This window comes from Nesoenas mayeri (genome assembly GCF_963082525.1).
Source record: "Nesoenas mayeri genome assembly, chromosome: 4".
Classification (NCBI taxonomy): Eukaryota; Metazoa; Chordata; class Aves; order Columbiformes; family Columbidae; genus Nesoenas; species Nesoenas mayeri.
In genome coordinates this window covers 69825161-69852293 of record NC_137540.1, presented here as the reverse complement: position 1 = coordinate 69852293, position 27133 = coordinate 69825161, and the positions used below count along the sequence as shown (strand labels likewise).

General features: G+C 38.9%; 1 protein-coding gene across 3 annotated transcripts in view; it reads right to left on the bottom strand.

Annotated features, from left to right (window-relative positions):
* FAM53A (family with sequence similarity 53 member A) overlaps positions 1-27133 on the bottom strand; it is a 70575-nt gene that overhangs the window by 18764 nt on the left and 24678 nt on the right. For 2 of the 3 annotated variants that reach the window (XM_080344454.1, XM_080344453.1), the window contains 2 exons: positions 22861-22915; positions 19714-20513 (listed from right to left, as the gene is read on the bottom strand). In XM_080344454.1, the coding sequence (XP_080200580.1) occupies positions 19714-20513; positions 22861-22915 (855 nt within the window). The remainder of the gene's footprint in view (positions 1-19713; positions 20514-22860; positions 22916-27133) is intronic. The other variant, XM_080344455.1, reaches the window with a different exon arrangement.

Sequence of the window (27133 nt, the reverse complement as noted above, 5' to 3'; positions counted from 1 at the left end):
CCTTTGTCACATTGCCCTGTATGCCTTGCATTAATTAAACACAATGCAATTAAACACAAGTTCAGTTCAGATGAGTTCACTAGTTTCATGCAGCTGGAAACAACGGTCAGAGGAAGACCAATTTCTTCAAGAAGCTACAAAAAGTGAAACAAATTGATCCTCTCCCCTCCCCAGTTTCTAAAGTATTCTGCATTTTTGCCTCCTTCATCATACTTCTTAATAATGCCCAATAGAAGGAATTTTGGATCAAAAAGTTTAAATGAACTGGCAAGAAGATTAGCTCTAAAGTGTTTTAGTTACACTTATCATTGAAAATGGATTTTAGTTTAGATCAGTTTCTATATACAACTTGAGCACTTGGGTACTCAGACATTTGGTTGAAGTTTACAAGCTTGCCACATTAATAATTAATAAGTTATCAGCACATAGAACGCCAGTGTTGGCCACTCAGTATGTGGCTGGAAAAAGCAGAAACAATTCCACCTTAAGAGCTGAGGCTGCCTTTGCTGTTTTCTTGAAGCTACGTGAAGGCAGTTAAACTGGAAGTACTATTCAGCAAACATACAGATCAATGGAAAAGTCATTTCGAAGGGTACCAAATGAGTTATGTTAAAAAAACCCTTATTACTGCAAGTTCAAAATTCTAAAACAGCCTATTAGGTGGGTGAAGTGTGTCATACCAGTATTGCAACTTAAACTAAGGGAAAGTTACCTAAACTTATGTTTCATGGAGGGTACTGCAGCTGAGACTTCAAAAAGCTTGGGCTAATGCTTAAAGTCTTCACTGTTAAAAGCATAAGTACTAGTTTAGTCATTACAGATTTGTTATCAATGATAAACTATCAGCAAGATACATCTTTTGACCTAGCAAAATTAAGTGTAATAAAGACAGATGTATCTACTGTTTATTCCATTAATGACTTGACTTATATCTAGAAGTTATAATCAATCTCAGACTACCGTCTGCTGCACTTCAGAGTTAAGAACTCCTGTTCAGAAATCACATTTTTTTCTCCATCACTCCATTATTACAACAGACCTAATCTCCAAGGTACCATCCTATTTGCTAGTTAATGCAAATATTTACTTGAACTATTTAATTGCATATTTAAAGTAGACAGGTGATGCCTGATCAAAGTACTTTCCTGAAAGTCTGACACCCAACATAGCAGATGTGTTCACGTGGCAAAGCAACCTTCACATCTATGGTGGGATCTCCAACACTGGCAACGGTGCAGAGAAACTATAACCATGACAACAACAAGTCACCTAGAAAAAAGCTGCAATACCTCCTGGTACTAAAACAACACATAGGAGTCCTGACTTCATCCTGTGTTGCCCAAATAAAAGCAGTATTTTTCACCCCAAATTGATACCTTTAGTCTCAATCTCTTAAGAGAAAAGGTAAAACAAGCTCCTTTTGCTACACACGCTTAAGGAGTCAGATTAGATAATTATTCAAGAAGTAAAAAAAACCTCAAGGACCTAAAGAAAAGCATGTTAAAGCAACTTATTTTTTGGTCTCTGCTTGCACAGCAAGGTGGATATTTCCCAAAACCTAGAAAGAAAACAACTGGCAAAATCTGAAAGAGCTTTAGTCTCACTTATTTTTCTTAATTTTCTTTTATACAGGCTTGCCTGGAAATGACCATGTTGACTTCTGCCATAAAGAACTTCCTAATTTAACAAAAAATATTTAATCTTTTGCTTCAAAATGCACAGTAAAAACCTCATTCATTCATTCATGTGACCACTTGATCACTGGGAAATCCCCACACAGATTCCAGAAGCTCTCAGCAACCTGACCAGACCGCACCCCAGCACTGCGTGTCCTTCCTGCCGCTCTCTCCCAACACACCAAGAAAGCCCCCAGACTTCACAGGCCTCCTTGATACTGTCTATACCCACATCATCCTTCTAAAAATACCACAAAGATTCCCCTTGCTTTATGCAAACATAAAACATTCTTACTTTTAAAAGGAAATTCCCTTCCACGTATACACGCAAGTCTTCACCCTCGCAATTTCAGCAGCACAACTTGATTTCCTATCAGGACTGCAGCCCCCATTTGTTGTAAGCCAATTATGTTGCTCCCCCCAAAATCCACAGCAGTCATTTACACAAATCTGAAGCAAGTTTATTTTCTCCAGTATGTTTATATACCACACTGAATTCAGAAAGTCTTCCTGAACATCAAAAACCCCACAAAAGATGTGTGTTCTGCACTAATCCAGCTAAAATCTAGGACCTCTTTATCTTCTTTCTGTGTCTACTGATCTCACAGGAAGTTTCTTGGGTGGAGTCTTGACAAAGTTTTTAACAGCCTCTGAACTGTATCTGAATTACTAGTAGTAGTTTGGTTTTCTCGCACATGCCCATTTCTGCTGTCCAACAAAATGGACCTAAACCAGAATATATCCAGAGAAAAACCTCAGCCCCTTAGAACTTAAAGGATCATACACCCTGCTCAGCACAGCAATTCATTCCAACTCTTAACATACTCTACTTACCCTTGTTGACACAATCAAAGCAGATTAAAATACTTTTCCATAAGCAAGATAGGCAAGGCAGCTCAGTGACCAGACTTCAGTCCAAGGGGGCCCATAACAACAGCATGACACAACCAGTCTTGGAAATTATGCCTTATCCCAAAAGGAAAAGGTTTAGTCCTTCAACACCACATTATGACATATCACTTGGCATAAAAAGTCAAGATATAGTCTGTATTAAGACCCTTAATGGAAACAAACTTAAGCTGACTACAAAAAATAAACTAAGTATTGAAACTCATTTGCTTACTCTACAAGTCTGTAGAAAAACAAGTTCAGAGGAGAATAATTGTTTCTTAAATATTCTTGACATCCACCCAGTGCTCATCGTGATCAGACAGTTTTATAACAACTATAGCTCCTCTAGTTTTATGTACTTAACAGCACTGGCATGTTTACCTCAAGTATGGCACACAAACCTGCTCAACTCTTTTCATAGAATCATTTCAGTTGGAAGAGACTCTCAGGATCATTGAGTCCAACCATAACCTAACTCTAGCACTAAACCATGTCCCTAAGAACCTTGTCTAAATGCTTTTTAAATCCTTCCAGGGATGGTGACTCCACCACTGCCCTGGGTGGCCACCTGTTCCGATGCCTGACAACCCTTTCCATGAAGAATTTTTTCCAAATATCCAATCTGAACCTCTCCTGGCACAACTTGAGGCCATTTCCTCTCGTCCTATCACTTGCTACTCAGGAGAAGAGCCCAACACCCTCCCTGCTCCAACCTCCTTTCAGGCAGTTGTAGACAGGAATAAGGTCTCCCCTCAGCCTCCTTTTCTCCAGGCTGAACAGCCCCAGTTCCATCAGCTGCTCTGCATTGCACTTGTGCTCCTCAATGACCAGCTAAAACCTCATAGATTAATTTTGCCAGACATAGTGCAGCAAAACCAAGACAGTAATGTAGAAGTGAGAATTAATCAACATACAAAACAACTGCACAAAGATGGAGGTGGCCATGTATAGATAATGTATCTGAAGATTGGTTAAAAGGGGAAATGAAAAAAATGCCCCTAATTGTGCATTAAACTTCACTAGTTAAAGCTGAGTGTCATCAGCCACATAAGGGAAGGCTGGAATATTCAAGAAGTTGATTGAAATGATATCATGGGCACATTTATAGAAAAGCACAAGGTCGCACTATCAAACTGCATCATGCGGAATTCATCAGTTGGAAGGGTCAGAGCAGGACAAGGAAAACAAGCGACTACAGTCACCAACACAATGCGGCCGTAAAAGGAGAGGGAATAAAGCAAAAGCAGACCCCAAGCAGAAGAAAAATTTACAATGTTTCAGGAAAGGAGTCTGAGGTAGGCAAGGTTCAGAGAAAGGCGCCTTTGGAAGAGCCTGGTTTATTTAGCATGGAAAAGGACAATCAGCAACAACTGTTCTCTAAGTGTGATAACATAGAAATCAGTGTAGAGGAGCTAAAACACCACCTCCAGAAAACACACCCACGTAAGGAGAAGTGATATTATCAACCATGAGTATGTTTAAGGGATGGCTCTCAACTTTATTCTTTGCACCGGTTTTCTAATACAAGCCAACCATGCTGGAAATGAACAGTAAAATCCAGTTTCAGTTAAAACTCATGTTAGCCAGTGCTTATATTCTAATCTTAAAGAAAAAACCAAACCCATCACCTTCTGCTTCATTCACTTGCCTTTTGCAGTTAAGTTGAAGCCTAGAAGCCCGGGTAATATCTTTCAGCAGACTTAAGCTTGGCTATACATCTGGCAGCTATTACTCTTTGGAAATATTGATGTTTTTACGGTATTTAAGTCCGACCAAAAAGCTTGCGGAAGAGAAACTAGTGGGGTGTGGAGTGTTACACAAGAACAAGCTTATCATAAATCTCATAATATATTTAAATAGATCACCAAAAAATATTTTGAACACAAGTTGGTCAGTGAGGGGTGAAAACAGCCTAGCACAAAATAAAGTATTCCTAGAGCTGTATCTTATATACAGTAAAATAAAGAACCAGCGTTTAAATGGCTTTTGTGACAGACTAGCATTCCTATGCAAGATTTCTTCTGAGAAAAAGAATATCAACTGCAACGTTTATAAAAGGAACTGTCCCAAGTTCTCTTCAGTTGTGTGGAATACAGCAAAAGGAGAAAACTAGTAACTTAAATGAAAATACGAGGAACTGCTGTATTTAGATGATCAATGAGCTTCCTAAAGGAAACAAAATGTCCATTAAAACAAGAAAATACAAGTGGAGAAACGGTATCACTACTGGTTCATTCATGCATACTCAGCTCTGAGAAACAGTTCAGAATGTCTTGCTTATTGGTTTTCAGGCTTCTGACACCTGAACTTTAAATTGGACAAGTAAAAAAAAGAAAAAAAAATAAAAAATTCAGACACTACAGTCTCATTTATTTAAAAAACAACAATTTTAAATGAACTAGTGATACTCAAGCCCTTCCTTGTTAAGGAAAGGACTATCATCCTATGCCTTACACTTAGGCACACAAAGCCTTCTCAGATGGAGAAAAAAAATCCAAGTATGAATCACATTAAAAAAGCAATCAATATAACTGATATGGAATTGGTGTGTAGAAGGCGGAGATTGAATGCAGAGGGAGTTAACAGCATTCATAGTTTGCTAACAGTTCCGCTGAGGTTTGCTCTTACCGATTAGAGGTTATTACAAATATGACTGTTCATTAAAAATGCATTTCAACATCCTGCCATTCCTCTTCATTTCCTCCTCTGTAATCCTTGGGTTTACAGTTTCCAAGCATGAACTTCAAGGATCGAGTTATTTCTGCTGTAACTTAAAGGTAAGGCTACTAATATGCATTATAAACTGTATCATCACCACAAAACTGGACTTGACCTCCACTCTGAGTGGCCACAGATGACATGATCCCTGAGAAGGCACGATATGAAGCTTGTTTCATAATAAGGGAAGGACTTCACCACAACAGAGGAAAGAATATGACAGCAGCTCAAGCAGTACTGTTTGCAATATTTCCCATATCAAAGCAAAAAAGGTCCTTAAAAAAAAATAAATAAACAGAGGAGAAATTCAAAGTGTCCCAAACCTGTCACTCATTATGTTCTGCAGACAATATGTTTAGGGATGGTTTGAATCTTTCCTATTTAGGTCACAGTTCTTGCTACTCCCACAAGTTTCTGTGGTGCTCTATGACTGGGACAGAGAAATACCTCGAATTGCCACTATTAGTTGGAGTGAACGTGCACTTCATTGATATATTTTTTAAATTTGTGTACCAGCAACTGCTTTTGTCACCATTGAGGAGAACAAGAGTCTGAACTGAAGATTTTTCACTGGTACATCAGGAACCCCCAAGGCAGAAGATCCAGCATCTATCAGTACATTCATATCTGAAGAAGAAATATTATTTATGCTTAAAAAGATATATGAAACCAAAGATCACTTTGAAAACCCCGGTTTTACAAATAGCACTGCTTGGGAATATAATAATTGGAAGAGACAGGCATTGAGAGCTATTCTTAGACCTAGTGCATAAATTAAGAAGGCTGCAGAGGACAGATTCCTTCCTTCCCACTTCAAGTGCCAGCACCCCCTCCTGAATTACAAAAGCAGCTTTTCTTTTTTAACCCATAGCTTTAGGGCACAAACTTCCAAACTGTCAAACTGCTGACACTGGTAAAGGGGAAAAATAAATAAATCCCCAAATGCTGTTTGGGAAGAGAACTTTTGGGAAGTGTTTTTTACTCCTTTGCCACCGTCATCTGGCTGCAGACTGTGCTGTACATCCTACTTATGAGACTTGTATCATGGCTCCCCAGAGATCTTCATGTTTTTCAAAATATGCACTAACACGGAAAAAGCCAGAACCATGCTAAGTGGATTACAATTTAATACAGTAATGTTAAAAATGAAAAAAAAAAACCAGAGTGGAAATAGGCTTGCTAAAAAATACAAGTACAAGCCATAACCAGCAGTGTCTCAATAAATGACAAAGATGATCACATCTGAGCCAATTTGGATACCAGAAGCATGACACTTCTGTTACAAGAGTAGTGTCCAGGAGAGATGAATTTAAACCAGAATTAAAACAAAACAATATTGTGGGTGGGGAGGTTGAGGGAGCTCATTTGACTCCATGGGTGCTTGCTAATCTCAAACACACTGTGGTCACAGCTCGCAAGGGTCACTAGATCGCAAGCCAGGGAACATCTCCATAGCTTCTGTAAGGCAGCTCCTGCAGTGGCCCAAGATGAGCTCAGGGTATTCATATAGAAACTGCAGATATTACCATCAGCTGGTCATAACACCCCACGAGGAAAACTCAGTTCTACTGGATCTTTCTGGTAGAACGTATAGGATATTTCTTAGTGCCATAATTAAAATGGAGCAGGATTTAGCAATGCTTAACACCAGGAGGCACAGCTGGTTTTCTGGATGGTTATTCTCTACAAAGGAATCTAAACAGGATTTTGACACCAGACCAAAGAACTTGGAAAAAAATCCCTGAACAGAAAGCAGCAAAGCAAGGCAGAGCAGCAAAGGTAACTCGGAGCACAGCCAAAAGGGACTTACAGAACACTAATATACAAGAAGCAGAACCTGAAGAGCAGCAAGCTGTGTAAACTACTTAATTCAGTGCATGCCCTGGTTTCACACAGGAATACAAGAAAAATTACTTCTGTTTCCAACATTCACTCCTCTTGTCCTTGCTCCAAATGAAAGAAAAACGTTCAGCAGCAAATAATAGCCCATAACTTCCTTATAAAACACAAGCACATGCAGACACACAGATCTAGTAATGGGGAAAGAAGCTGGCAACACTTTGCAGGACAAAAGCTTTTAGACCATGTGGAATTAGTCAGGAGACATCTTGCTGGACTTCCCCATTTCCAATGAACACAGACGTGTTTTGTAAGGATGCTTAACTGCCGTTTGACAAAAATCACAGAATCACAGAATCGACTGGGCTGGAAAAGACCTCAGAGATCATCGAGTCCAACCCTTGGTCCAACTCTAGTCTGTTTATTAGATTATGGCACTAAGTGCCATGTCCAATCTGAGTTAAAAAACCTCCAGGGATGGCGAGTCCACCACCTCCCTGGGCAGCCATTCCAATGCCTGACCACTCTCTCTGGAAAGAATTTCTTTCTCATATCCAGCCTAAATGCTGATTCCCAGTAGAACAGTTCCACAGTTTAAGTTTGTACCACGTAAGATTCATCCTAGAAGAAACAGCCCTTGCCTGCAGAAAGCTTTGCTTTCTCAAGGCCTATTACTGAAGGACTTTTTCAAGTTCAAGAACCTACTTTATTATTTTTCTTTTTAAACACAGCTGGGCAGAATAGCATCCAAATTCAATGGTAACACAGGCAAAGACTAGAGGCTCTCCAAACCATGTGTCAAACCATCAGACTAATCCCTCCAGGCAACAACACTCAAGGTAAGAAAAACAGTAATTTGTCTGTGAAAAATAACTAGGTCAAGAAAATGCTCTGCTGTGGTTAGAAAACAACACAAGGCCACTTCTTAACAAACTTTATGACCTGTACAACTGTGGGTTGGAATGCAGTTATCAGCTGTGTTTCAGTACAGAAAGCTTAAATCTGTTCTTGACAGCAAGATCATTTAAAGTGCGAGACTGGAAAATAATGTTCCTCTCTAATATTGCTCAACCTAAAAAGCTATTTCTAACTAAATTAAGAACTTCGTTAATTAGCAATTAGAGCTATACGTAAAGGAGCTTTTTCTCATAATGAAGGAGGGAATTATACAAGATCTAGATTATCCAAGCTCCAATGCATCTGAAATGGCGCCCCAGATGGACGGCAATTCTGCTCCCACCCCCTTTTCTCTTTTTAAGATATCAAGGTGATTCATCTTGTCTCATGGCAGGAAGAGGTAAAAGCATCAATTTTAAGACTTATCTTCAACAACTTGGCGAGCTGCAGATTTATCCTTAGGTATCTGTACTGACACCACAGTAAAACAAGTCTCAGTTAACTGGGCCTGTTTACTAAAACGCGATTAGAAAAATTAAGAGCAAATTCAAATTCAGGCCTGGTAGAGGCTGAAGGTATTGGGATAGCATCTGTTATTGCTTCCTCATATGGAAAGTTCTTAAGGACTGTCATATTCTGGAGCCTGGCAGTCAGAAGATGACTCACTTGCCTTGGGACAAAGCATTATTACCAAAATATAATGCCTGCTTCATACAGACATTGTAATCACCATTGTATTTGAAAGAGGAAAACAAGGAAAAGGAATTCAGCTTCCCTTCCTCTGAGTCCTCCTCATACAAAACTCAAACCACAGGGGTGGCAAGGGGAGGAGAGTGAGGAAGATGGAAAACAAATACTAAAAGGTTTTCCATAACAAAAAAAAACGCAATTTCAAGACAAACTAAATGACTAGACAACTCTAACATGCTACAGGATGATAAGAAAGCACAGCTTTAGAGAAGATAATACATTATCACCAATGCACTGCATGCTGGCATTTGCCTAAAAACATCATTAAACCAACATAAGAATTCAAGTGTTCGGAGAATCCAAACTTAAAATTATACAAGAGCGGATGTGAAGTTAGCACATCTCCATCTACATACCAAAACACAAAGATAAGAAAAACTAAAGCAAGTGATGAAGGAAGACCTGTAATTCAGCACAAGGAAAAAACACAGTTAAACATGGTTTAAAAGTTTTTCTTCTATGACCTTTGGGGAAAACACAAATTCAAGCTCTCAAAAAGCACTTTGTTAAACAGGGCAGGGGGGTATCACTCTCAGTTATATCCCAGATTCAAAAAGAATTTGGAGGACGTTAACAAGAAGTACAGTTTCAACATCTCATTTTGTATTTAAGCATGCACTGTATAGGTACCTCAACTGTGAAGTTCAATAAATTGATCTAACAAACGTTAATTACTATGAGAGATGTTTTACTTTGTGAAAATTTTCTAAGAAAAATAGAAATGCTGAAAACCTCAAAAAATAGGCATCCTTCCCAGTTCCATTTGTGGGACTCGTGAAGCAAAGAGGGTCTGAACTCATCAACCCATTCTGCCACTAAATAAAGTCTCCTACGTCTTGCTTTTGTAATAACTGCACTCTTACATTAGCTTTGTTCTGCCAGGAAACCCTCAGAGCTTACACAACCAACTACATGTATTGCAAGCACAAAGCTTCAAATAGACTGTTCAAAAGGAAAGTTAAGTCCACAGGACAGTGTCTCTGAAAATCAAATCCACAATATTTCTTCCCCATTTTGAGCTTAGCTCCACATTACTTATAGGTAATACTTGGATAAAGCCTACAAGTTTTATATGAAAAGCTCAGACAGGCCAGCCCAGTAGCTACACACCACATAGCACCATCTGGCTTCTTAATCCTTATGAGATTCATTGTCAAGTTATAGCCTGACCTGTCTTTCTCATAGCCACATTTTGGAAAGGTTTACACAATGTTTACCTCCCCTGAAAGAATGGGATAATCTAGTATCTTTCTTCATTTTAGGAACCTAGATTCTTTCCTCGCTTCCGCATGAACTCATCATAGCACACTAGAGAACTAAAAAACACATTTAAGGCTCTGAACTTCCCCATCAACAGTAGAAGTTCCCAACATTTGCTCGCCAACCCGCCCTTTAGTTAGTCATGGCACAACGTTGTCTCTAGGCAATGCTTCTACACACGTTGTGGTGAAAATCTCAGCTCTTTGCACAAGAGTAACTCTTATTTTGCCTAGTAGGGCATCTAAACTTATCAGAAGAACTTAAATCTTGATGTTGTTACATTGTTTTGTTAGTTAATAAACATAATAAGCAGATATCAGGATTTTCAAGCACTTCATATTAAAAACCATCTTGGAAGGGACAGGGGTAACCTTGCTTAGAGAAAACAAACATCAGTTTTCAAGCACCACAGTGTTAATAAGAACTATGTAATTACAGATAAGCCTTTTAACTGATATCAACAATGTCACTCTTGAAATAGAAAAATTCAGACTTGCTACATTACTGTCACACAACAGATGCGCAGTTCATCTATTTAGGTTTAGAAGGATGAAAAAGCCATATAACTATATCTGAAGTGGCAAAATCCAAGCTCATAACTGATTGTCAGAGAGTAACATAAAGAAAAAAACAAACAGATTTCTAACAAGGTTAAAAAGTTGTCTTAGAGAACTACTTATGTGACAAATGTATATATGTTCATATACAAAAAAAATATAAGCTCTATAGTTTAATACCTCCCTGAAAATACTATTCTTAGTTAAGCAAGATCCTGCTCACACAATGGACACAGCAAGAGATGAGCACTAGATGCTGCACATGATGAAGAAGTTTAGAAGAACGCTAACAAGTACAGATACATTTAAGCTACATCAGTTCAAATATGGGAACAAATTCCTAGTTCAACAGACCCAACATGTCACACCCCAAGCAGGATGCATCGAGTTTGCAGAGGAACAGTTTGCTTTTTCTAAGTCAGAAATCAGCATTGACTCATTCCACTTGGGGAATCTGTTTGAGAAGGAAAACACCATTTGAACAACACACCTACCCCTAAACCTTCCCCCCATTCATTATAGCGGCATAGAATAAAGTTATATGATGTGGGGGGGTTGGTTGTTTGGTTTGGGCTGGTTGGTTGTTTATCACAGGAATACAGGCTTTTTGTTCTGATGCAATACAGGTTAATGAATTTAGGGGTTTTTTGCCTTTTTAAGTTTTAAAAACAAGAATTGATTTATGATTTTTTACATAAGAACTTCAACATAGGAAGCAGCATCTGTATAACACTTCACAAGGAAGAGTAAATAAAACCTGAGATGACTGAAAAGGTTCATCACTTTCTACAAGCTATTCATTTTGATTAACCTATTTTGCTGGAGTACTTTGAAGAACTTTAAATTATTAAGAGACATAACAACGAGTAGAAAGAAATAATCTAAATGTAAGACTGGAAATGGAGAACTAGCTGAATGCTGTGTCTGGTCCTACTCAGAAAGTTCTCCAAGAAGCTGCAAGCACTTGCCTATTATTTCTTAGAGCAAAACCCACCGCTTATATGTAACACCTCTAACTCCTATGAAAAAATATTTCAAGCTAAAAGCACAATCATTCCTAACATTTCCACAAAGCAGAAAGGAATAACTGGACATCTACTCCTAGTCTCTAGACACAGAGTTAATATCTGCTGTTCCTGCTCCCAATGCTGCAGAAGTTGCTTTTAAACAGAGATTAAGAGAGCTCAGCTATTTTGGTTGACCAGAAGATGAGGAAGATTAAAGTTTTATTTCCATAGAATATTATTTGTTATCACAACAGTAGGAAAGAGATCCCAAAAGCCAAGTCACTATCTTAAGTGAGTCTGAATGAGTTCTATAACTTAAACGGAACTGCCTTTCCTTTCCACAAAAGGCTCTATCTGCTAAGGAAACCACATCTCTGAAGGGATTTAAAAGGGTACAGTGGAACAAATAACACAGAACTATATATCTTGTGGGAAGTAACCACGTATCAACAGAGAATTAGAGAAGATGATTTAAAACATCTTCCTTCACCCATAATTTCCACAATTGTTTTTTTTACAGATTGATGGCAAATCAAATATAAACAGTCACTCACACAAACTCCATCTCAAACTGCTGTACATTATTTTTTATTTAATTTGAGGATATGGGAGGTATAATCACACTGCATAGTAGATGCATATTGCTCCACTTCAAATAAGTCAATTTAACCTACAATCCAAGTCAAAATACTTGGAAGTTTACCAGACATCTGTTATCCCGAGACAGGTGCAAAGAGCTCAAGAGTATCTGTGCTGTTTCACCCATGTCACTGAGTTTTCCTCAAAAAGTCCCTTGCTCTAATAATTGCCACAGGAGAGCAGACACCTGAGAAAACTCTTCCAACCTTCCACATCCCTGTTCTTCCCCAAGGAGAAGTTCCTCCCGTTCTTAGCAATTCTCTAGCTTCTAAACTAATTTGCAATGAATAAAGTTGCTTGACCGACCTCCAGCAGGTCAAAGTTGACTTTCATTTCACTATTCAAAATCCTGTAGGTGTAGCAGTCGTTTATTTTCACTCTGCTGGAGTTTAGAAAACCTTCAAATCTCTCATTGTACATCCATTCAGATATTTGCCCTTCATGTCATAAGGTTGTCCTTAAAGAAAAAACACACTTTGCAAATGCTGAAGTCTTTGGCCTCTTGCATATAGGGGTACATGGTATAGGCAAACAGTAGAAAAGATTCTCCTTGAGGTCCATTGCTGAGTATTTCTTTTCAGCTATAAGTTTATACCTAGAACTACACAAAGTGAATTTAAACCACTGATTTACTTTGCTGGATATTTTGATACCCAGCTCCATTCCTCTGACCACTGAGCTTAAATTACTTCATGTCTTTTGGAATACAAGTCATCTTATCTTCTGCTTTTTTTGGTTTATGATCACTTACAGGAATTACTACGATGGGAAGAAAAAGAAAAAAGGCCCCAGAACTATTTTTCAATGCAAAGTTAGGCCAGGATTAGCTCAATTTTTCAAACGTGAAGTTAAAGGCTCCCATAGGAACAGGTATTAATTTCTCAAACAAGAAGCAAAATTCTGTCCCTGGCTTAATTACTTCAGTCATAGCTGTTCGTTTTGGTTCTTAATGCTATACAATGGGAAACTACTAGTAAATTAACTAGGTTACATAGTTACATTTACTACCATTTTATTGATCCAAATCAACCCTAGTCCAGTCCATCGCTATGCAGAGCTCATCTATATTGTTTTCCACAAACCATATTCCAAAAGCCAAGTGCGTCAAGGCTGCCCTGAAGCCAAAGATACCCCCATACGGTGCAAAGACATCTGCCACCTATTTTATCTGAGAAGCAGCGGTGCCCAACAATGCATCACTGAATTGCAAAGTGTCATCCACAGGTAGGAATAAAAAAATCAGACCTATGTTCTGACCAAGAGACGCTGTACTACATCTTGCAAGAGTACCACAAGAGCATAAGTGATTAAGACTTGCAACTGTATTAAACATCTTCCCCAAATCACACTCTACAAATGTAGCATGCCAGGCAGAGAACAGCCTTTGCTGACTTTGCTGTATCCACAAGCAGAAAATACATCTACCCCAAATAACCTGTTTTTTTTTCCCATTTTGACAGGAGGCTAAAAGAGAAGAGCTTAACATAAGCATCTCAAGCTATTTAAAGTAACATGCTTACTATTTAGAGAACACAAACTGAATGAACTTCATGAGCCAGTACTTAACCTACTTTAGCCAGTCCAGGCTTTACTCGCAGGTTACCCTGCTATAATAGCATTGAAAGGGACTCTTGATATCACTTCCTCATCTTGCACATCCTTAAACAGCAGCCTGGGAAAAAACCTAATGCCAGTGAGCAGCTACTTTTCTACCTTCTCATGTGTATGATACTGTCTTCTGTATGTCCACACTTGAGCTCTAGTTATAGCAGTGACGCTGCTTGTGCAGCTTGGGAACATTGATTATGCTACAACAAAGTGGATTAAAGTGAACAAATCTACTCTAACTATACCTAAAAGGACATACCTGGAAATTTTCTAGACAACAAGAATTCAAGGAATCAAGGAGAATGCTTCAGAGCTTATTTTGCTTAAACTTGGTGAGGCTGCAGTATGGCCAATTCATTTACCTGTCTGCATACTGACTATTACAGTGACTTCAAAGAGCAACAAAACAAAATGAATGTCTAGTAGTTCTCAGATAGCAACCACAGCTTATTCAAGTGTCTAAACACCATAACAAACTAATCAGCATCACATCTCACCCTTGTATCTGTTCACATTGGCTTCTGCAAACAAGCCCCTACAAAGTAAAATTCAAGTAACTGGGTGCAGAGACTCCACAAAACACATCAGGAGTTACTAAAAGCCTCTACAGAAGTAGCAGTCATCTGATCTAAGCTTAGTCACAGCACTCCTGACATGTTTTGCCCTTCATAAAACACTGCCTCCTCATCACACCCTTCAGGGAAACATATCCACCCCCACCATTCGTCCCTACTTTGTGTGCATTTTTAAACTGCTGTGAAAAAGAAATGACTAGACTCTCTGCTTATCCTCATACCTAAGTGCTACTAGTTGTGCTGTTCTGGACAAGCCTTTAGGACTCAGATGCCATCTTCTGAGATAAGCCCTCCTTGCCATGGAGATCCACAAAGCCACGATGTCACTGTGACCTGAAGCATTAAGTCACTAATAAAGCAGAGAGAATTTAAGCTCAGTTTACTTTCAGGATCAAAGTTACCCAAGTGTTACCAAGCTCATTCAAGACCTTAAACTCCAAGGAAAAAATCAAATCAAGCATTCAGGTGTTTGGACAAAGTGATGATAAACAGTTTACAGAAACTAAACTGGTGTGCAATATTGCAGAAGCCCAAAGTAAAGGGGTTAAAAAACAGATTATCAACAGAATACAGATCTATGGGTAGTTCTCAGAGTTGGAACCACTGACGCACAGTGTGAAGTCCCCGAGATGCACAGGGGCAGACACCAGGCCTTCACAGTGCAGGAAATATCACGTTGCACATTCCTTGTTCCTGGGCGGCTCAAAGCAGCTGTTCCATGGGGCAGGATGCCAGGACACACAGAGCTTGGCCTGACCTGCTGTGGCACTTAGGATCTCCCTCAGTACCCAGAAAATCCACTAGTGTAAAACCCAGACGACTTCAAAGCATTTCTAAGGTGGCAGAAGCGCTCTGTGCTAGGAAATCACAACTTCAGTCCTCAAGTTCCTTCACTGCTCAGAGACCCTTAGAACTTTTCACTGTGTTGTCTTATCTAGTCTCATGTCAATGCACAAGATGCCATAGTACTGAATAGTTGAAACTACTCCTTACTTGGATAAAGCCACCTATTTTGTGTTAACTATCTGAACAGACCAAATGCCACTTCAGAAAACGTGTTAAAGTGTGGTGGTTTGGTTTCTTTTTAAGCATGATACCAACTCCACACCACAGCATTGGGGGAAGAGTAGCACAAGAATGTTCAACACTAGAAAGACTTCAAACTACAGCGTGTTGTTTGATCTGAAACAGAATAAAATCTTACTGTCACAATAAAACTTGCTCACACACCGAATAACATGTGCAACCTCTTGGCTGTTCTTTACTTGTCACACCTCGGGATCGACTGACGTAATTCACGAAGCAGAACATTTAAAAAAGCTCAGCAGTTTCCTCCTTGTTTCAATAAAGAAATATTTCGATCCTCCTGCTGCAGTTACCATCCTAAATGCCACCTTTACTTCTTCTGCGGCAGCCTCTGTGATAAGGTTTATCAGCTGCAGAAGAACGTAAGTCCAGAGAGACTCTTTGTCATGCAAAGTCATCCTGAAATACCACGGTGACCAGATCCCTGCAGAGGAGGAGGATTGACTCTACAGCTTCTTATTCAGGTGACTGTGAACAAATACTAAGTAGGCACAGAATCCCAGAATCCTAGGCTGGAAGGGATCACAAGGATCATCTGGTCATCCAGCGTTCTGCTGTTCTACAACCCATACAGCTCTTCCTGTGCGCATAACTGAACAGAGAAAGTCATTTTGAGCCCCTAGGGGCTGAAAACAGCTATCGTATTTTGTTATAATTTCCTACAGTTTTTTTCCACTTGTTTTTACAGCTGTCTTCATGTTCTAGAATGTCTGAAGTTTCACAAGTATGTATTTTCAGCTTCAAGTCCAAAAAAAGATCCTCCCAGAATTTAGCACTATGTGAGAGCTGAACAGTGGTGTGCAGCAATCTGCCTGATCATTTCCATCTATTTCTACATTAATTACTCATTTTAATGAATATAATATAGTGTTTCCCATGCAAATTGAAGAAATGGCGCATTCTTTTCCAAAAGGACATACAACCTCAAACAGAGGGAGGGTACAGTGAAGTGTGAAGGTGTGTGGAAGAAAATAAAAATGAAGTATAGAGAAAGAAACAGAGCTGTCTGATTTCCTTCCTTCTTTTCAATAAAGGCACAAATTAGAATATTAAAGAGGCAAGAGTGGAAGGAACAAACCACGAACAAGTACAGAAACTAAAAATAGATTATAAGGATAGAATAGCAATCTGAATTTACTCACCTATGAGCTGTATTTAAGCTTAAGAAGCAATGACAATGGGAGCTTCATTTTCAGAATTAGACTTTTGAATGTTTAGCATCTATATTTAGAAATTTGGAGGGACTGACGCAGCACCAACACAATACATTTTCCAGAACTCACTAGGTAAAGCCAGTTCACTAAAGAAAAAGAAAACACCCAACCCCAAACCACCTTTCACCCCTTTATTCCCTGCTAAAGTTTCACCCAAACTCACAGCTCTTCCAGAACTTTATTCACACAGAACAGCACTTGCTTCAGGTTAAAGTAAATTGATTTACTTATTTACTGATTGATTTACTTATTTACTGTAAATTGATTTGAGAGAGCTCCTAGCTGAGAAGCCTTGAGCAATGTTGGTGGGTGTTCCAGTGCCAACCTCTGGGGACTGCAGAGCACAAATGGTTATGGACCCCAAACTCCCCTTCTCACACAGCTGGGGCTCCAATATTCCACTGTTCCATAAAGTAAGAACTTTAGGACTTAAGTTCTCCCTAAACAATACTAATTAATTACTGACCTGATTTTGAGCAACTATTTGATAATTCAGCTTTTTAGGAAGATTTGAGGAAATCAAAACATCTGCAATAAAGCTTAGAAGAAAAAAATCCTTAAAAGCACTTGTTTTCAACATAGGTCTTTCATTAACTGACATAGAAGTGAATTCGAAATCACAGAGAGAGTATTTTTGGAAACAATAAGGAGCCATCAACATATATGAGAGAGGCCTTACTGAAATTCCCCTTATCATAGTCCTTCATGAGCTACATGCAGATATAGGACACATCCACATTTTGTGTGACACTTCAAAACAAGTCTTCTGTAGTATTAGCTTATGATATTTTGCACAGCTGTTATTTTGTTTAAGTTTGGTGAGAAATGTTTAAGAACCACACTGTAAGTTTCAAAGCATATATACATTTGTCATGGGAGAAGGTGGGCTATGAAGAAATGTAAGACTTCTAATGCGGTAATGGGCAAGCAAGCTGCCATTCTAAAAATCCTCAACATTTCTTGAAAACTTAATTCCATTTTTACTTCAAATGTTTTCTGAACTTGCATAGTTTTTAAATGCATGTTTTCATTAAAGTTGAACATGTTTGAAAGCTGAGGCATTTCCAAACTATACTTTGTGCCTTTGACTACACAGTAGTATCTTTATAGGAACATTCTACTGAAATAGCTGAATTAAAACAAAACAAAACACATCAGGCCTTGACACCATAGAATGAACTTGGTTACATAAACTACTTACTCAGTTTACCACAAAAACGTAATTTCAAAATAGTTCTTACAGGAAAAAGTGATCAAGACTGGCTGAATATCAGCTTCATGTCCTCTTCAATTCAGCAGCAAGTCTAAACAGCTAAAAATACTTCTGTAGACACGGGCTACATCAGGTCTGCTCCATACACACTATTACATGGATTATTTAGAAGGTATGACATCTGATCAATGGAAATAATTCTAACCAGTCTGAAATACTGCATCTGAGCTCTAGAGCTTGAAGAACTCAAGCAGCAAGTCTAGCCAAGAAACCAGCAGGTTTTAAATTTTACATTCTGTTTAAATAAAGAAACCTGCATTAGACCGCACAGACAGTTGAAAGGCAAATCCACTAATGTTTCTGGAGTAGATTAGCAAACTGATCTCAGCAGTGATTAACACAGGGAAACTGGAAAGATCTGATTAGCTAACTAGTAAACTTGCATCTTAACCAAACTCAGAACATTGCCCAGTCATATCTAGAACAGAACTCGTTACCACCTTGTCAATAAGCAAGCAAATAATTCTGTATGGTTTGCAGCCTTATCACCTACCCCAAAGCTTCATCCAAAAGGCTGTATTTTTAAAGAACAAAATCCTTCACGTTGTCTTACAAAGGTATAAGAGGACAGATGTCAGACTTTTAGCCAAGCAAAGTGGACATGAACCAGCTAACTCAGTGAGTATCCACCAGTAGATAGTTTAGTTTTAGTATCATACTAGTATTTTTGCCCACACATTTCTGTGTAAAGCCTACTAATGCCAAGGTACCAGAGACTGGACATTTTAGCCAGAGTCCCATTCTATTCAGGTTTGCTTTTGCACAGTGCAACAAATGCAGAGATACTGGTGCAGCGCTTCCTTTTCCTTATGTTTTCATTACTACTTCTGCAAACTGTCTCCTTCCCATTAAATTACTCACACAAACCTCCCACACCTGGTATCTCCTGAAGGCAGCAGGGGTATGTTCTCATAAGCATAAAGTGTTCTCTGACCATAACATAAGACTCAGTTTTACATCGAGAAACTAAAGGAGCCTCTTCAGTTTTAAACTGTAGCTGTTGCCTCTGTGAACACAGAAGCTTTGAAAAATAAGCTGTGTACATGCTTTTGTATTACACACAAAGTGCAGGCATGAATTCAGTGCTACTAGTTTTTTAAAATCAGTACATTTACTATCATGTGAGGGAAGCCTAATTCTGAAAAACTAGTGTAAAACACCTCTCCATTGAGCTGGAGCATCTGCAGTTACCATATTGGAACACTACTTCTATTTCTGGCTGCTCATTAGCAGCTTCTTTAGTCAATTCATTTATGTAGGGGGGTTTGATGTTCTTATTTAGCTTTATGGAATTACCCAAACAATAAAGCGACACTAAATCAAACATTTTCACCAAGATGACTTAGAAATCATCATATGCTGTTCTCGAGTAACAGCAGTATAACTTTTTTTGCTACCCTGTCTACTCCTCTTCCCCATGGCTTCCTTGCATTTTTAAAACAAGCCATTTTTCTTTGGCTTCTGCTCCAAGCATCTTTCCATAGCTCTTTGTACTCTATATCAAGTAGCCTGGACTTCAAAAACTGGGCTTTGGGAGCAAAGAGTAAATAAGTTACTACAGGGTAAAGCACTGGCAAGAATAAGAATCCTACTGTACTGCTGAAGGCAATATATATCCGTATTAGAACAGAAGCGAATTAACAACTACAAATTAGTGCGGTTTATCTAGCAATAGCCTTTCTGCAATAGTTCCCCTCACACACCAAGGAAAGCAAAATCTCACCCGTGTCATTTTAAAAAAGTCTAACGATGGTCTGTTCCATCGTACATCCTCCTCCCGTCTGCGCTTTAGCCGGCTTTTCTTTTCGTTCAGAACGCAAGGCTGCGAGCGGCACCTCAACAAGCCCTGCCGCCGGCTGAGCTCGGGTGTGGAGGTGGGAGTGCTGTTGGCTGAAGGCAAGAGATTCCCCGTCTCAGTGATGTGCTCCTGGGAGAGGGAGAGGCGGCGCCTTGGGTTAAAGTCACAAGGGCCTCCGGAATTCCAGCGGGTGCTGGAGCCCGTGCTGCCCTCGCTGCTGTCCACAAAGCCGCTGCTGGCAGAGGAAGGTCTGGGAACTGGCGACGTGTTGAAGCTGGTGACGGTGAAGACGTTATTTAGCGACAGTATGTTTTGTGGCAGGCTGATACTTGTGCTTCTCTGTAAGGTTGCACTTCCATGGCTGTTGCAGCGTTGCAAGGTAGCGCTACCACCGCTATTACACCGTCTCTTTGACACAGGAGTCCAAACCTTTGAGTTTCCAGGCTTCCATGGTGACCGACAGCGAGCCAGCTCATCAGGCTCCGAGAGGGACCTACAGTGGCGTTTTGTTGGCGGCGCCAAAGGTTGACCCGAGTTTTCGTTAAGGTTTAATTCACTTATCCATCCTGACACCATAGACGTACTGGAAGACTCCTGCTGCCACTGCAGGCTGCCATTGCTGGCAGTGCCGGTGCTGAATGGGCACACTGGGAAAGGGTAAGCTGAATTCCTTGTGTCACTCTGAATCGGGCAACCCCCATTTAAAGCTTTCCAAGGACTGTCTTCTGAAAATGAAAGAAAGATAAAGATGAAAGATGCAAAGGAGGCAATTTGTTTTAAACCTCATTTAACAGAAAATCATGAATCAAACTCTAGCTTACAAGCATGAGCCACAAATACCCATCTCTTAGTCAAAATTTCACACTACGTAACATTCATTTTGAAAAAGGTAGAAAATTCCAAAAACATGAAGTGTAAAGCATTTCAGGAGCCAATCCAGGAACTTCTGTATGTATGTATCTCATTAATTCTTCTGTATACCGAAAGATTACAGCACTGTGTTTCTTAGCGAGCAACAGGAATAGCATCCTTACCTGCTTCCTAGCACATAGCAAATACCACAATTAAAACCTGTAACAGTGAACAACCAAAGGTATAACCAAGATGGATTAACAAGTAACATGAGAACTCACCAAGGAACACTGAAGTTATTTATTTTTTTAAATAATAAAGCAGGATAATCTCTTCATAGACTGCTGTCCTTCATTTGGCTGTTATGCTTTTCCATTAGGAACACCTTATTATAGAAAAGTTTCCAAGTGATGGGCGTTCACATTTTGTGGTGTGAGAAGCCTTAGTTTAAATTAGGAACAGTACAAAGTTAAATCAGACTGCAGTTTCCTTTTTTGCCTTTTGTTTCCTTTTTTTTTTTGCTGTTTGTTTCCTTTTTAGCTCATATTCAAAGCATAGGGAAAAAAACTCTTAATTCAATGCATAAGATGAAGCGAGTATCCTTTAAGAACCTCCTGCAAGTTTTACTGTGAATACAGATATAGCCCATAGAGCACAACTTCTCATCTGAAGTGGCAATGCTGGGTTAAAAGCTGTCTGCCAGCGAAGCCTCTCACTCTTTTGTATAGCATTTCTTTGAGAACATTCTGCACATTTTACAGCTGTTCCTCCACATTATACAATGAAGTGTAAGAACTACAGCAGACTTTGGATTTGCAAATTGAAAAGCAGCAAAACTGTTGGCCAGTTAACAGTGCTTCATGCTTGGTTAGAAAATTTGCTAATTTAAACCAATTAGCTGAGTAAGTTCCACTTATCGTGGCTTTAAAGAAGGAATGTTTAAAATACCAAGTTTTTCCCCTATGCCTATTTTAAGAATCTAGATATAGCCTAAACATTAAATACTTGTATATTCTTATAGTTGGCTGTCTCAACTAAGTTTTAGAGTAATCAACAGATAAAAGATTTGCTGAGTAGCTTAAAAAATTGCAAACTCAAATAGTTGTACATGTTCCATGCCCAAAGTATGTCATGGATTATCCTGTTTTTGGATCTTATTTAAAGAACACCCCATTGTCTCAAAATCATTTAGCTGTGCAGACAGCTGGCCTATTCAAACAACATGTTTTATTAGAATTCCTCTGTCCTTCCTCCTCCATTCTTTCAGATGGCTACAACCACATACTGTGCTTTGCCTTAAGCATGTAAGCTCTTCAAGGCAGGGACCATCCATAATTCAATGCAAGTAAAATAGCAAACACAATAGGATCCAGATAATGTTTGAAACTTCTAGCATTTACTGTAGGACAATTTCCTAGCTTGGACTCGCTTGATTTTTAAACAAATCTTTAGGAAGCTTTCTCCCAGGCTGGGAGGTTGATTTAAAGTTTGTTGTAAAAGAAAAAAGGCAACAAGAGTTGCACATGTGTTTTAGCTGTTTACATAGTAATGGTATTTAAGATAAAACACCATTTCCCTCTGAAACCTCACACAAACCAAGATGCACATTTTTAGGAGGAATCCCATTGCACAAATAGAAATCTTCCACATTTAAAGACAGAGCAGAATATGCAAAATTTTGAGTCCATCCTTAATAAAGCAGCATAAAGTTTACATATGAATAACTAGCATTTTCATTTTTTTTTCTAGATATGATTTATTCTTATTTGCCAAAGCAAATAACACTTGTATGTTATTGTGTTGTATGTTAACACTGGACCTCAATGTATGTATGTATATGTATGTATATGTATTGTATGTTAACACTGGACCTCAATTAATGGTTTGCATCAAGTTGGATATTCTGTGTGACAAAGATGTAAGGAGGTGTGTGAAGATGCCAGAGCTTTCTGCTGGTTGCAAACCAGCATTGCTCTGCTTTCTGTGCACTATAGCAGATACCGAACCAAAAAACAAGTGTTACAAGGGCTTTTACTATGCAAAGCAGATCACAAGTACAAAACTAACAACCAGCTATTCCCAGTATTGTTCAAAGACCAGCTTAAACCAGCAGGCTCTACAGCAGCATGCTCCATCCCCCTCACCTTATTTACAAAAGAAAGGCTGCTTGCTACACCAATTACCTCAGTAAAACACAGCTGAGGGTTCTGAAGAACTTACCGTTGATTTCGAAAGGGAACAAGCTGCCACTTTTGTTCAGCTTCTCAGACGAGTACTGAAATTAATCAGAAAAAAGTAAGTTTTAACTGTGCGAAAGAGCATACACCAAGGAAACTGCATGCAGCTTTCCGTTTCCCTATATGTGCATTTAACCACGTCTTTAGAAATATGAGGTTTTGCTGGGTATGCAGAAGAAATTCCTGAACAGTTGATCTTTCTAAACAAAACCTCTGGCATCTATTTGTAATGTTTTCTGATATACTGCTGAGTATCAAACTGTTTCAAGAGTTGCAACATCGCCCCATGTGAATAAACCACAAAATTAAAGGTGATAATTCACCCTTAATGGAAAAGTTTTGATAAAATTCTCATTTCAGTGGAGATGAAGTTACAGGGTGACAGTTGGGTGTCTATTTTCAATTTTAAGGGTGAAAAGCAACATACCCTTCACCTTAAACTAAGAGACGGGAATAGCTTTATCTAAATTAAACATCCAAACTCTCACGGGGCCCCAGAATGAACATTGCCCAAATTAGGATTTGCTAGTATTTTACATTTTCTTAAGAATCAATGTAGGGTAATGTTTTCTTATTTCTTAAAAGTGCAAAAGCCATTAGAAAAATCTTTTGCAGACTGACAGCTTTTGAAACCAAGAGTTTATTGGTGATGGTTCACTACTCAGAAACAATGCAAAAGCCACACTTAAAACTAAATTTGTGCATAAAGGGCTTCAGAATTCATGATTAAGCTTCATCAGCAGCATCTGCACAGTAAGACAAGTTTGAGTGCAGAATGTCTTCTATTTTCATAGCTAATTTTACCTAGAAAACATTACTACAAAGGGTCTAGATTTCTCAAACAAATAATAGACCTTGCTACCCAGCCTCCTACAGAGGAGTTATAAATAAATTGCTTAAGGCTCCGTCAGAGCCCAAGGGCCATTATTTATTCCCCCATCGCCACCTCAGGATGGAAAGGAAGATTTCTCTAAGAAGAGAGCAACACAATTTATGTGAACATTGTTTTTTGTGTATAGCCAAAGACGATAGCATTGTACATACACTTCCTTCCCAGATACAAAGTCAATTTTTAAACAAACATGCTTGGGCTACAAAGCTTTTCCTTCTTGCAGTGTATCAACACAGAGCACTGGTGACAACTTTATATTCCTGAGCCCCACATACAAGACACAAATGCTAAATTATGGCAATATTCCCTTGGTGTTATTGTTTTAGAGGTAGGAAATAATGGAACACATGTAAGAACAGGGCAGCAATTAGATTTTTAATCTTTTTTAATCAATGTCTGCATATGAGACAAGCCATTTGATTTTTCCTTTATATTTGCATCTGTAGATGCATTTATAACTTGTTTTTAAAGAAGGCTACTTTAAGTAAATAACAGGACTCCAAGTCTGAATCTCCATCAGATTCGTAGTTAATCAGCCCTTTTCAAACCATCTGAAGTCTGCAACTTGACAGCAGGAGCAGCAATCACTTTTTCTAGTTTGCTTTTCAGAACTGTAGTTGCCAGTTATATACCACACATATCTAAAAAACTAGTCTCAATCGTTTAAACAGCTACTAAGGTATCATATGGAACACACAAGCACATTTAGGTAACAATAATAATTACATTCCAGCCATCTCTGAAGGAGAAAAAAAACAAATTAGAAACTTAAAGATAAGGTTATTCAGCCAATTCCTCCCTCTCCAGTTTTCTCCAAGTGAGAGACAATACCAGCCTATTCAACTGTCAGGTTATAGCTAAGAAAAATGTATTTTTGGAACAGAATTCCATGCCAAAAAGTTTTAAAGCTAATATATCTTGAACCGCATAGAAAAGGGCAATAAGACTGACTTAATCATCGTAATAGGGATGTTTAAAAGACTGTTCACATCGGCAAAGATCTTGGATGCTTAGAAGGAACAGAACCTCAAGGACAATCCCCTGTGGCAATTATGAGATTGATTTATAGTTTTTGCAAATAGTTTTTAGCCAAATGCATCTTTAACAAGCTCCTCATCAGATGTCCGAGTTATTTAATTACCTGCACTTTAGCCACCTTAAAAAGCCTTGTCTATCAGGTAGAGACTGAACCCCTACACTTTTGACAGCTGCAAAGCACTGAGAGCATTTTTCAAGGGGGACATGGAAAAAGTGGGACCGTACACACACAATCCATGCTACACAGAATGACAGTGATGTTCTTTAATGCAGACAGCAGCCCCATCCTTACAGCCATTTCTGATCAGCTTCTAGTGAATTCAGTGCTCAATTCTACAAGAAAGCAGACATACTACAATTACAAAAAAGTGCTAATTCTTTGGAGATTGAGACCAAAAACCCTCACTAAGAATGTCACACCTGACACCACGTGCAGAAGAGGGACAGTGACCTGCACCATTTCCAGTGAAGGCTCAAGGATGACTAAAGGGAGAATAACGAATCTCCTTTTTGCTATGTACTTGGCTTTCTATAACTGAAACTAAAAATACTTGGAGACACTACCTGGCAGTATATTTTAATGATGTTTGAAAGTCCAGACTTGACTCTATCAAGCTGTAAATTGTTTATAAGGAGGGAGGATCTTTTTATCTCTACAGCACATGGCAGAAGTCCCACTAGATATTACTGTCACAGGGCACTGAACCAGTTTATCAGCTTCCCTGGGCTGGCCACACTCTACCCTCCCCCAGTCATTCCCTTTGTGCTATGAGCTTCCTGAAGCTTCCTCATTTAAGAGCTTTTTTTAAAATTATACTAGAGAAGAACCTCTATAGGGAAGTCTGCTACCCTACCTGTGAAGGAAATCTTCCTTAGAATAAGGCCAAATTATTCAATAAGGCAATTTTCCTGAAATCAAGAGGCCATGCATGTCCATTTTCCAACTACTGCTTTCTGATGTTTAAAAAAGCACCAAAATCTGATGCCTCTTGGGAACTTTTCACAAAAAGAAGGCAAGCACATTTTTTCATGATAGAGACACGCAAAACAGCGAAACCACAAGTTCCACCTAAGGTTGGAATTGTTTGCTTCGTGCAAGAAAGTGGGTGTATTTTGAAATGCTTGTTCAAACGCAGAACCTCTTTTGAGCATAGTCTTTCCAAATGCACAAAAGAAATCACGTGTTATGACATTTAGGACAGTACTGCAAGTTTAAATTGGTTTACTGAGACTTAGTAACTGTTCTTTTGTTAAAATATTGACTTCAAAAGAAACCTAGTCTTGAACTGAGTAAATACAAGAGGCACACAAATGAGACTAATAATTAATTATAGTTTACATCACAAGTTTAAAGGTTCTTTGCTAGCGAAGACCCAACTATAACAAAAATAATTCTGGCTATTCTGCATACACTGCAATCAACTACATGAAGAACTTCATGGCCTGTACTATCCTCCTCATTATTCTCAGAATGACTTCTTGATCTTTGTGATTTTAAAATTTATTTCTCTGTTTTTTACATATGTTTGAATTTCTTCAATTTCTCAGCATTCTTCCCAAGCCACAGGAAGGTCAGCATTAATTATTCCAGTACCAACTTCACCACCACCATCTATATAAGTGACTTTCACTGTTTGAATAGGCCATGCCAGACCTCCATCTCTCTACCAAACATCCTTCGAATACGACTAGATAAGAAGGAGTGAGAAGTATTTGACCTTTTTTTCAGAATGTGAAGAAGTGATTAAGTCAAGTCACATCTTAGTCTCAGCCCTCAAGTCTTTCAGCAAGTAGGTTTCCATCCAAGGAAGTCAGCCCAATTCTAAGTCTTCCAACACAAGTCAGCTTTATAAAATTAAAACTCATGAAGACCCACATGCACAGAATAGATTTATAACAGAGCTTCTTCCTTCCACAAGTGCTCACCTGGAGATGCTCACATTTCCTTCTTCATACCTGACCTTGAATTCTTGCATCTCACACACCGCTTTTCACAAACCAACACCAGCTTCTACATGAATACCAAAAAAGTGCGAGCTTTGCCAGAACATACAGAAAAACCCTCAAGACTCTTAAGGTTCAACAGATTTATGTTCAAGGAAATAAAGACCAACTACTTCATTTAACGATGCTGTCAACTCATTAAACTAATAATATGCTTGCAGAACACCCCACTGTTGTGAGGGAGAGTCAACCAACTAGGGATATTATTCTGCCTTGTGAGCTACAGTGCTCACCTGGGATAAAAGCTTGGGACAACCTTCCTGCTTCTACAGCAGGAAAGCAAATTGTGGTGGTGTTCTGAGTTGGTTTTTTTCGCCCCTCC